Raw genomic sequence first — 12,446 nt, 5'->3', positions numbered from 1 at the left:
CAAGGCAACCTGACACCATCACTAGTACATAGTTTGACCGCTGGTGTAATGTAATATGCTGTATTTGATTTGATAGGACCGTTCATGTCTAACTGGCTTATGTGATTACACTGGTCATAGCAATAAAAATACATCAATCCATATCCATCAATCCATACCTATTCATCCATCCATCCATATCCATTTATTTATCCATATCCAATCATATCCATATCCATTTATCCATATATCCATCCATCAATATCTATTCATCCATCCATCTCCATTTATTTATCCATATCCTTTCATCCATCCATCCATCCATATCCATTTATCCATCCATCCATCCATACATCCATCCATCCATATCCATTTATCCATATATCCATCCATCAATAACTATTCATCCATCTATCCATATCCATCCATCCATCCATATCCATTTATCCATCCATCAATATCTAATTATCCATCCATCCATCTCCATTTATTTATTCATATCCATCCATTCATCCATCCATCTCCATTTATCAATATAACCATCCATCAATATCTATTCATCCATCCATCTCCATTTATTTATCCATATCCAATCATTCATCCATCCATATCCATTTATCAATATAACCATCCATCAATATCTATTCATCCATCCATCTCCATTTATTTATCCATATCCAATCATTCATCCATCCATATCCATTTATCAATATAACCATCCATCAATATCTATTCATCCATCCATCTCCATTTATTTATCCATATCCTTTCATCCATCCATCCATCCATATCCATCCATCAATATCTATTCATCCATCTCCATTTACTTATTCATATCCTTTCATCCATCCATCTCCATTTATTTATCCATATCCTTTCATCCATTCATCTCCATTTATTTATCCATATCCTTTCATCCATCCATCTCCATTTATTTATCCATATCCTTTCATCCATCCATCTCCATTTATTTATCCATATCCTTTCATCCATTCATCCATCCATCTCCATTTATTTATCCATATCCTTTCATCCATCCATCTCCATTTATTTATCCATATCCATTCATATTCATCCATCCACCCCTTCATCCGTCCATCCATCCATCCATCCATCCACTTCCCACAGCAAAAAAAATCCCTATAAAGCATTGACAAAGTCATGGCTTTAAACGGCACTTTATAACATTATTTAACCGCCTAGTTACTAAATGTCCTGTAGGCTCGTCCACTTTCCCAATACAATCCGTACAATACAAACAAATCCTAGAAATAAACATTCTTACATTGTCTGTCTCGACATCTATCCAATGTCAAGATGTAGATTATAGTAAGCCAGACAAGAAGCCCTGAGCAGTTATAAGAAAATAATGAATGTCTACATATTTTATCCATTTGTGTCTCTATTTTGAGCCAGGAGCGATAAGATCATTGGATTACTTAAAACAATATTATTTGCAGTTAAATTACAGACATGGGCACAAGGTTAAATAACCACTAAATTAGGTAATCCATAGATGATGAAGTTGAAAGCCAGCAGTGAACTCCAGCTTGGTGCAGCACCTTCACCCGCAGCACAGTCTGTCTCTGAATCAGGAGGACAAGAGAACAGACCTTAGCACAAAGAAATCCCCAGAAACATTCACAACAACGTGAACACACATTCTAACTTCTCTGACTAAAGGGCATCTCTTACTTTCTGAGATCTGTGTTGATCTTGCACGCAAAGTATAGACAGCCTGACCAGACGTTAATCCTGTTTTCAGGAGATCTACAAAACAAAAACACACATGCATTCCCCAGTGTTATTAAATGTTTTATTATAGCTTATATTATTATTCATGGATCCATCTGCAATAATCATTTCATTACAGTGACTTGTGTTTTTATAAGGGTTACAGGCCAAGGCTATTATCTTTGCTGGCATGCGAGCCAAATGAATAAAATACCCCTATTCAGGCCCATGCCAGGCATAAACTACTGAGCTTGTTGATTAACACTCAAAGCTTAACAATGAATGATGTTGGGTTTCTGTGGCTGAAATGAAACTCTCTGCTGCTAGAGATCTAAATTAATGTCCTGACAGATTATACTTATTTTTTTAATGCATTTTCCAATGTAAACAGCATTAGTAAATCCCCACAAGTAATTTAGGGCTATTTATTTTAAGGGATTTATTTAAAATGACAGTGTAAGAAATGAAACATAAAAGTTGTAAGCACCCATATTCCTTCCATTTATATAAATCCTTTCCATCCATTTATCAGTTCAAATTCTTTTCCATCCATCCTTCCATATATATCCTTTTCCTTCCAACCATCCATCCATCCAGATATATCGTTTTCCATCCATCCATCCATCCATATATATCCTTTTCCATCCATCCATCCATATATATCCTTTTCCATACATTAAAACCACCTCCTTGTTTCTACACTCACTGTCCATTTTATCAGCTCCACTTACCATGTAGAAGCACTTTGTAGTTCTACAATTACTGACTGTAGTCCATCTGTTTCTCTACATACTTTTATTAGCCTGCTTTCACCCTGTTCTTCAATAGTCAGGACCACCACAGAGTAGGTATTATTTATGTGGTGGATCATCCTCAGCACTGCAGTGACAATGATATGGTGGTGGTGTGTTAGTGTGTGTTGTGCTGTTATGAGTGGATCAGACACAGCAGCGCTGATGGAGTTTTTAAAGCGCTGATGGAGTTTTTAAATACCATGTCCACTCACTGTCCACTCTATTAGACACTAGTGGTCCACCTTGTAGATGTAAAGTCAGAGACGATCGCTCATCTATTGCTGCTGTTTGAGTTGGTCATCTTCTAGACCTTCATCAATGGTCACAGTTCGCTGCCCAGGGGCACTGTTGGCTGAATGTTTTTGGTTGGTGGACTATTCTTAGTCCAGCTGTGACAGTGAGGTGTTTATAAACTCCAGCCATGCTACTGTGTCTTATCCACTTATACCAGCACAACACACACTAACACACCACCACCATGTCAGTATCACTGCAGTGCTGAGAATGACCCCCCACCCAAATAATACCTGCTCTGTGAAGAACAGCATGAAAGGGGGCTAATAAAGCATGCTGAGAAACAGATGGACTACAGTCAGTAATTGTACAACTACAAAGTGCTTCTATATGGTAAGTGGAGCTGATAAAATGGACAGTGAGTGTAGAAACAAGGAGGTGGTTTTAATGTTATGGCTGATCAGTGTATATCCTTTTCCATCCATCCATTTATCCATCCATCTATTCATTTATATCCTTTTCCATCCACCCATCCATCACATGCTTGCCAGCCAGCCAGCCAGTTCCCACAGCAAGTGCAATAAGTCCCTTTAATGCTTTGACATAATCATGGCATTAAATAGCATTTTATTAAATTATTTACCCTCCTAAACACTAAGTGTCTGGTAGGCTTGAAAGTTTCCAGCACATTGCTCTGCTGAGCATTATTATTTATTATTCTAGATAATGGTTATACAATAATATCCCTGCATGCACACACACTCCTACTGATACTGACATTTACTTGTAAGAGCAGCCATGTGGATTTCTATTATGCACTATAATAGTGTGCGTGTCCCTGTGTTCATGTGTAACGTAAAATACCTACTTTCCAAGATGACATCCATGTTGTAAGCATTGACTGTGCCACTACTGGACCACTGGTTGAGCATTACAGAGTGAACTCCAGAGAGGGTAAGCAGGTACACACACTCTACCGGAGCTTTCAGTGCCAACATGTCCTTACTGCAGTCACAGAGAAAAACAGAGGAAGGGTGGCATAAAGCCTAATGACTGGTTTCATCATATCATTATAAACTTTACATCCCAAACCAGTGTGTTTCATAAGCCTGCAGGAGCTAAGTTCAGCTAATAAGTGAAGTTCAAAAATATTACACAGATGGCAGCATGTGTGTAGTCTGACCTCATGTGGACATCCCGCTGAGACTGGCGCCGAATATTAGTGGCACTCTGATGTAGGTCAAAGAGAATAGCCATCTGGCATTCTGAGGAGAGGGAAGCAGTGGCACAGAGTGAATGCATGAGTCTGTGGGCTTGGTGCAAATCTAATGCAACAATCTGGACACCAGTATGGACTGGATGGACTGGATTGTGTTAGATATTAATTCAAAAGTGTCCTGAAAGGTGCAGAAGCAATGGCTAAGTTCTCAGACCAAGTTCCGGACCGAGCCCGGCATCATGTTTTCAAGAGAAAGGTAGGTTTCCAACAGAGGAGAAAGCATGATAAATAGAAACACTCTTACATTTTCTGCATTTATCAAAAGCGACTTACAGTACTGTGACACTATATTGTCTAAGCAATCAAGGGTTAAGGACCTTGCTCAAGGGCCCAACTGTAACAACCTGGCAGTGGTGGGGCTTGAACTAGCAACCTTTCGATTACTAGTCCAGTACCATAACCACTAGGCTACAACTGCCCCCAACACTTCTGCCTGAAGCCAACGATGTGCAGGTGGCCGTCAGTTAAGAGAAACAGACATGTTAATCATCTGCACCTCCATGCCCCCTTTGCTGTCCATTAGTGGCAGGGCAGATAGGCATGGCTCTGTAATCTGAACTCACTTCTGATTTCCACAGCAAGGTGGGCCTACTACAGCATTTAATGTACATAATGTAATCATGTTGGCATATTATTATACAAACACTAACAAACAGTTATTCAACAAAAAAAATCATGTGTTTCATAATTCAACTTAAAAGCAGCAGTATACAAAAAGGCAAAGTGATCACTGAAAGAAACTGGAACATAAAGAAAATGAACTCTGGACCTGGTTGAAGGCTCAGCTAAATGTCACACATACACTGTAGTTTATGCAAATCATTTGATTTTCTAAGTTATGTGTTTGCCTTTTGCATTAAGCAAATGTTCCTTTTTAACTATTCATGATTATTATACATATAGTAATCATTTATTCCACATTAAATGCAGCATTGTAAAGCTGTTGTTGCATAACCATTTGTATAATTTTGTTATGATGAATAGTTTATTACAAATTCTTGGCAGTTTGTGGCTCTTTCCTCCTCACCACAGCCGTCTGTGACCCCCTTGCTGTTTCTGAGATACTTTAAGCCGGTCCTCTGGCTATAAGATTTTGGCCCTTATGAAAGTTACTCTGGTTTGAATGCTGCCCATATCTGCTGCAATAAACACATCACCCTCTAATTTAATATATTATTCATCGCAACATCCACAATTAAAATAGTCATTAACATGCACAATTTTGGGGGTGGTCCAAACATTTTGTCTAACCAGTGCAATAATCTAATGTGAAAATATAAATATAAAACCAACGGTAATACTAATATAATTATCATTTAACAATAATTAGAGCACTGTCACCTCACAGCAAGAAGGTCCTGGGTTCGATCCCCAGTCAGGGCGGTCCGGGTATTTTCTGTGCGGAGTTTGCATGTTCTCCCCGTGTCTGTGTGGGTTTCCTGCGGGAGCTACGGTTTCCTCCCACAGTCCAAAAACATGCAGTCAGGTTAATTGGAGACACTGGTTGGTTGGTTTAGTAGGATTTTAACGTCATGTTTTACACTTTTGGTTACATTCATTACACAAGGTTCATCAGTTCACAAGGTTATATTGAACACAGTCTTGGACAATTTAGTGTCTCCAATTTACCTCACATGCAAGTCTTTGGACTGTGGGAGGAAGCCGGAGCACCCGGAGTAAACCCACGCAGACATGGGGAGAACATGCAAACTCCACACAGAAAGGACCCAGACCGCCCCACCTGGGGATCGAACCCAGGACCTTCTTGCTGTGAGGCGACGGTGCTACCCACTGAGCCACCGTGCTGCCCTGGAGACACTGAATTGCCCTATAGGTGAATGGATGTGTGTATGTGTGTGCGTATGTGTGTCTGGTCTGCGATGGACTGGCGCCCGGTCCAGGGTGTTACTGTGTGCCTTGTGCCCATTGGGAAGCTAGGATAGGCTCCAGCATCGAACCCCCCCACCCCCACCCCCCGCAACCCTAATTGGATAAGCAGTTATGAAAGTGAGTGAGTGAATAATTAGAGATTTTTTACATTAAAAGTGGCCTGCAAAAGGCTCTAAAATAATTTGTTAACATAAACAAAAGCATTTTTTAATGCACTGTATCACAAAACTCCTAGACACGGCTGGAAATAATTCTTCCTAACAATGGTTGTTTTTAGCTGTTTATAGATTAAACAACAAATGTAGGCAAAAGACAATTCATACTTTTATACAGTTTATCTAATATGTTGATTGTATTATTGCATGATAAGAAGTTGCTTATCAGCAGACCAGTGTAGGCATGACAGGTCAGAAATTTAACATAAACTCACAGCAAGTATTTGTTTCTGCTTTGTATCTCATGTGAAATGCAATGATAATAATTATTATCACTCTCAATTTGCCAAACAATCAATTTTGTTTGATGAATAGAGTGTTACAGATGTAATAGAAATGGAAATTCAATTTAGGGACGTACCACTCAAGTCGAGAGTCGCTAGTCTGGCAGGAGAAATGTGGCTGACAAAGCGTCTTGATCCAAAAAAGATGAAAGAACTGCAGTTTGTCAGCAGATGCTCCAGATCTTCAGCACTGATAAAGACATGACACACGTTTTAGAGAGATGTACAGAGTTCTATACAGTCAGCTTATCTGTTCACAAGTGCTTACCTATAAGACAGATCAGTTCCCATGATGCCTTTCCAGAGAGCTGTGGATTGTGGGTACATCTCTATAGATTTCCTCACAGTCTCAGATGGATCAATACATTCTAGTGAAATAAATTACAGTTTTTACACAAATGTACAGTACAATGCTGTGCAAAAGTAATTGATCTCTATCTGATTGCCTCCTTTGTGGAATGAGGGGTGCTGGGGTGGTACAGTGGTGTAACAATGGCTGTATCTGAGAGAGGGAAGTCAACAGGGTTTCATTGACACTGCAGAAAATCTCTGTGAGATTTCGCTACTGGCAGATTAAAGAGCTGGTGGGACACACACAAAAAACCCACCCCATAACATAATCTTAACAATATGTTTGATTTTTGGTTTAATCTTCTTACTATTAAATGCTGTGTATGCAGTCACAATAAGATCACTTTTTTTTTTACAAAAAGTTAAAACATTTTTTAATGCATTTTCTCCCAATTTTAGCTGACACATGCCCCCTCCGACACGTGAGCAGTAGCCGACTGCATCTTTTCACCTGCATGAGGCGAGTTCATATGCAATCAGCCCTGTGCATGGAGAGACATCTGTGCAGATGCCATCAATCAGCTAGCAGAGGTCATAATTGCATCAGTTATGAGGTCCCTATCCGGCATTTTCCTTCCCTGGATAAACAACAGCCAATTGTTCATATAGCCGCCCAGCCCAGCTGGATCGCAGAGCTGAGATTTGATACGATGTATTCGAAATCCCAGCTCTGGTGTGCTAGCGTATTTTACCACTGTGCCACCTGAGCGGCCCCAAAAAGTTCAAATTTTAAATGTTTGAGAATCCCCCAGATGTCTCAGATGTCAGACAAGCACTGGTGCTTTTAATAAGTAGTCATTTAATATTTGCCACCCTCTCATTAATCATGAATCCCCCTTTTGCCTGGCCTCCTTCTTTTTATGAAGTAATTTAAAATGTAGACTGTCTATAGCTAAGACTAAAGACATTTGCAGTTCTTCAGATGTTTTTTTCTGGGAATTATTGTGACTTCTATCATAAGTTGTCCCTGAACCCTTGGAAAAATGGAAAAATTCAGCAGGCTGTCCATGTAGATGTAACACTGTACCAAGATTGCTCTGTTTGGAAATAAATGCTCTGACTGTGAGTCAGAGCTATAAAATGGCTTTAAATTCCTTCAAACTTTTACAGACGTTTTGGAATGCATTTACGTTGTGCCTCAAAAGGCAATTGTTTGACTTTAATGGCAAGGTTTAAGATATACAATACCATGTTTTGTTTAAATATGCATCCATCTTTAATGTCATTGTTTCAGAGAGAAACAACTCTTATACCCAGGTGTGTAATGGGAGGGGAAAACAGGGGAGTGGAATGTACCGTTCAGCTACCGTTCAGCAAACAGAGCATTAATCATAGCAAGGCTTTCGTTGACATGGGCAAGTTTCTGCAGTACAATCACAGCACCACTGCAGCCACTGAACATAAAGTTGGTGCAGAGATGCTACCATAAATTCATCTCCACAGATAACTCCTGTCAAATGAGATTTTCAATTACAGCAGCAATTTTCAAATCCTCATATTTGACTACTCATATTTGAACTACATACTCCATCATTACTAGTGCTGAAAATGGTCCACCACGCAAATATCATCTCTTGAGTAGTGGACCTAAGAGAATCTCTTTCAATTGATAAATGTGATACAAGGGGGTGACAAAGTGTACACAGTCGAATGTGGGTGTGAATCAATAAATGTACTTATCCGATGTAAATCAGTGTGAATAATGGTGTGTGTAAGCTTCACTTGACACTTACTGGTATCTTCTACATCATTATGTGATTCCACAAAATCTGTAAATAAGTGTTAAAGAATTATTTTTGTGACTCTTTAAAAATGAGCATAATATAGTATTTATGGGCTTGGGGGTAAAATTAGTCAACTGAACTACTAAAGCATTAAAAAAGCACAAAGGCATTTCAGCACAGGTATCTGAGACCAGCAAAAAGTAATACTAGAAAGTGAAAAAAGAACCTAAAGGTGTGAGGATACATTTAAACTTGTGTGTGTCCACTGGGAGACAGTGTGCAGGAACAGTACGATCCATTGGTGCCTGAAAAAGAAACAGAGCACATTCATCACAATTCTCTCATGGGTCGTGTTAGATTTAAACAACTATTGAAAACCTTTACAGGATTGGCTAAATAATTAGCTGTCCAAAGTTTGGGAGAAATAAAGTCTCAAAGTAATAGAGAAGGAATAAAAACTCTAAACACATCTAAAAGAAAAGTAAGGGCACAGGGAGAGAGGCAAAGAAACGTGAGGGTGACGGGACATGACAGAATAAAAATGGTCCGGCACAAAGGCAATCAGCCTCATTAGCGATAATACATTAGGCAACTGATTGAGAGAAACCTCAGTTTAATGCGTCGAAAGGTCTGTTAAATAATTGAGTGCCGTGAAGGCCTGTAAAAGCAATAATTCACAATTTTCAGCCAGACTAATTTCGTTGACTCACCACTTTGATTCCTTTACTTTGATCTCCCTTCCCCTTGGCTGCCTTTCCACTTTTGATGTCCTTTTTATTGTCACTTTCAACTGTTATCAACAGGAAACACAATTAGAAATTGACCAGCCAGCTGCTGGCTTTAAATGACACAGCATTTCCAACCATGAAAAAAACTCAATCACGCACCACCTGACATTTAGCGTCAATGATTAAGTAAAAGCGCTGCTGCACAGCATGTATAATAACAGAAAGAACGCAGAAAATAACAGCAAATATTTATAGCACTGATGTTAATAACATTAAGATAAATTCATTTTATTGCTTAAGTAAACCACACCGTATTCTTCTAGCAGTTTTCATAACAAATGCTGTATTAAATTAGAACTTGCTTCTATGGGAAAAAAAACCCTTAATTCACAAACAAATGGTAAACTGGACAGGCTAAAATTCATGATAACAGAGATCTAAACACTTGGACACCAAATGTAACTCATAAAGGTACAGTGGGGCCAAAAAGTATTTAGTCAGCCACTGATTGTGCAAGTTCTCCTACTTAGAAAGATGAGAGAGGTCTGTAATTTTCATCATAGCTACACTTCAACTATGAGAGACAAAATGAGAGAAAAAAATCCAGGAAATCACATTGTAGGATTTTTAAAGAATTTATTTGTAAATTATGGTGGAAAATAAGTATTTGGTCACCCACAAACAAGCAAGATTTCTGGCTCTCACAGACCTGTAACTTCTTCTTTAAGAAGCTCTTCTGTCCTCCACTCGTTACCTGTATTAATGGCACCTGTTTGACCTCGTTATCTGTATAAAAGACACCTGTCCACAGCCTCAAACAGTCAGACTCCAAACTCAACCATGGCCAAGACCAAAGAGCTGTCGAAGGACACCAGGAAGAAAATTGTAGACCTGCACCAGGCTGGGAAGAGTGAATCTACAATAGACAAGCAGGTTGGTGTGAATAAATCAACTGTGGGAGCAATTGTAAGAAAATGGAAGACATACAAGACCATTGATAATCTCCCTCGATCTGGGGCCCCACGCAAGATCTCATCCCGTGGGGTCAAAATGATCATGAGAACGGTGAGCAAAAATCCCAGAACTACACGGAGGGACCTGATGAATGACCTGCAGAGAGCTGGGACCAAAGTACAAAGGCTACCATCAGTAACACACTACGCCGAGAGGGACTAAAATCCTGCAGTGCCAGGCGTGTCCCCCTGCTTAAGGCAGTACATGTCCAGGCCCGTCTGAAGTTTGCCAGAGAGCATATGGATGATCCAGAAGAGGATTGGGAGAATATCATGTGGTCAGATGAAACCAAAATGGAACTTTTTGGTAAAAACTCAACTCGTCGTTTTTGGAGGAAGAAGAATGCTGAGTTGCATCCCAAGAACATCATACCTACTGTGAAGCATGGGGGTGGAAACATCATGCTTTGGGGCTGTTTTTCTGCAAAGGGGCCAGGACGACTGATCCGTGTTAAGGGAAGAATGAACGGGGCCATGTATCGTGAGATTTTAAGCCAAAACCTCCTTCCATCAGTGAGAGCATTGAAGATGGAACGTGGCTGGGTCTTCCAGCATGACAATGATCCCAAACACACTGCTCGGGCAACGAAGGAGTGGCTCCGTAAAAAGCATTTCAAGGTCCTGGAGTGGCCTAGCCAGTCTCCAGACCTCAACCCCATAGAAAATTTGTGGAGGGAGTTGAAAGTCCGTGTTGCCCAGCGACAGCCCCAAAACATCACTGCTCTAGAGGAGATCTGCATGGAGGAATGGGCCAAAATACCAGCTACAGTGTGTGCAAACCTGGTGAAGACTTACAGGAAACGTTTGACCTCTGTCATTGCCAACAAAGGTTATGTTACAAAGTATTGAGTTGAACTTTTGTTATTGACCAAATACTTATTTTCCACCATAATTTACAAATAAATTCTTTAAAAATACTACAATGTGATTTCCTGGATTTTTTTTCTCATTTCGTCTCTCATAGTTGAAGTGTACCTATGATGAAAATTACAGACCTCTCTCATCTTTCTAAGTAGAACTTGCACAATCAGTGGCTGACTAAATACTTTTTGGTCCCACTGTACATGCTAAATGTAGGTACATCCAAATCCAGTTCAAAATATTGATCACAGTGCCAACTGATGCTAATTCTAATTCATGGCCATTTACTATTCAGATCTGTTTACAATTCTTTATAGACTTTAAAGTTAGGTTTACATATTTATGGCACAGTATGGTTATCTGTCTATGCTGTAGGTTGTTTTAGCTTCTGCAGTAGTACAGGCATCTGTTTACACTGCTGCTGTAGTAGGCTCACACAGGCAGCATAATTTGGACATCTTTTTATGCTTCTGGCTTGGAATGGGCATTTATTTATGTTGCTAGCGTAGTTTAGACCTCTGTTTATGCTACTGCAGTAGTAATTTATGCTGTTACTAACAGTAAGTACAAGGGGTGTTACAGTAAAATTTTTATGGTTTGAAGCGACAATTAAAAATGGCAAACAGGTGATGAAAATTATAGAGAAAATTATATCTTCTGGCTTTTAGTCATTGCTTTTAATCCATTGTTTGGTCATTCTGACATGCACTGTGCCACAAGTAAACAATGCCCTTTTTAATGCCAAAGCAACATTTTTTACCTTCAGTCCAGAGGAGCAACTGCCCTGCATCATGTAAAAAAAATTACCTTATTATCATTATCAAACACTTTCTGAAAAGATGTGTATGGTAAAGCCAGCACGAAAAAAAATCCAACACTTGTTTTAAGTAACCCTGAAAAAGATCCGTTCTCTTGACAAGTTCAAGCCAACTCGACAGGACCCACTTAGAATTTTTATATATGTCTCATATTATGAATGTGGAATGTTAAGTGCTTAAATTTAAAGTTCCATAAAAAATATATATAATAAAGTTAGTCAGTGAAAACATCTGATACATTTTCTGTCAGACAAATAAAAGTTCAAGTGTTAACAATGAACAGATTCTTGTTTTACAGCTTTTTACAAAATGTCCTAATATTTCTGGAAATGGGTTTGTACATTTTAGGTCACCATCCTGCTAAGGGACCTTTTAGCTGTGACAGACACAGCTTTCTAAAACTGGGCTGTACTACTATTAGTTAAAGAGAGTCATGTTGTTCAACTCGATTCCTGATTGGACTCCTGGTGACCGTATGGATAGTGTTTATCCAGAGCAGTCTTCTGTTTGGGCCTCTTAATGGCTCGTTTAGTGCATCTTTT

The 12,446-nt window shown here is 39.3% G+C and overlaps 1 protein-coding gene across 1 annotated transcript in view; it reads right to left on the bottom strand.

Moving 5' to 3' along the window:
• Positions 1-1,141: 1,141 nt before the first annotated feature.
• LOC134314712 (cilia- and flagella-associated protein 46) overlaps positions 1,142-12,446 on the bottom strand; it is a 92,542-nt gene continuing 81,237 nt past the window's right edge. Inside the window, exons 51-59 of the mRNA XM_062995404.1 lie at positions 9,195-9,274; positions 8,729-8,789; positions 8,494-8,529; positions 6,678-6,777; positions 6,487-6,599; positions 3,925-4,006; positions 3,610-3,746; positions 1,675-1,749; positions 1,142-1,565 (exon numbers count right to left, since the gene is read on the bottom strand). Of these exons, the coding sequence (XP_062851474.1) occupies positions 1,465-1,565; positions 1,675-1,749; positions 3,610-3,746; positions 3,925-4,006; positions 6,487-6,599; positions 6,678-6,777; positions 8,494-8,529; positions 8,729-8,789; positions 9,195-9,274 (785 nt within the window). The 3' untranslated portion in view covers positions 1,142-1,464. The remainder of the gene's footprint in view (positions 1,566-1,674; positions 1,750-3,609; positions 3,747-3,924; positions 4,007-6,486; positions 6,600-6,677; positions 6,778-8,493; positions 8,530-8,728; positions 8,790-9,194; positions 9,275-12,446) is intronic.

The sequence above is a fragment of the Trichomycterus rosablanca genome, chromosome 5 (assembly GCF_030014385.1).
Source record: "Trichomycterus rosablanca isolate fTriRos1 chromosome 5, fTriRos1.hap1, whole genome shotgun sequence".
Taxonomy (NCBI): domain Eukaryota; kingdom Metazoa; phylum Chordata; class Actinopteri; order Siluriformes; family Trichomycteridae; genus Trichomycterus; species Trichomycterus rosablanca.
The sequence above is the reverse complement of the archived record's forward strand: the minus strand, read 5'-3'. Positions and strand labels throughout refer to the sequence as shown.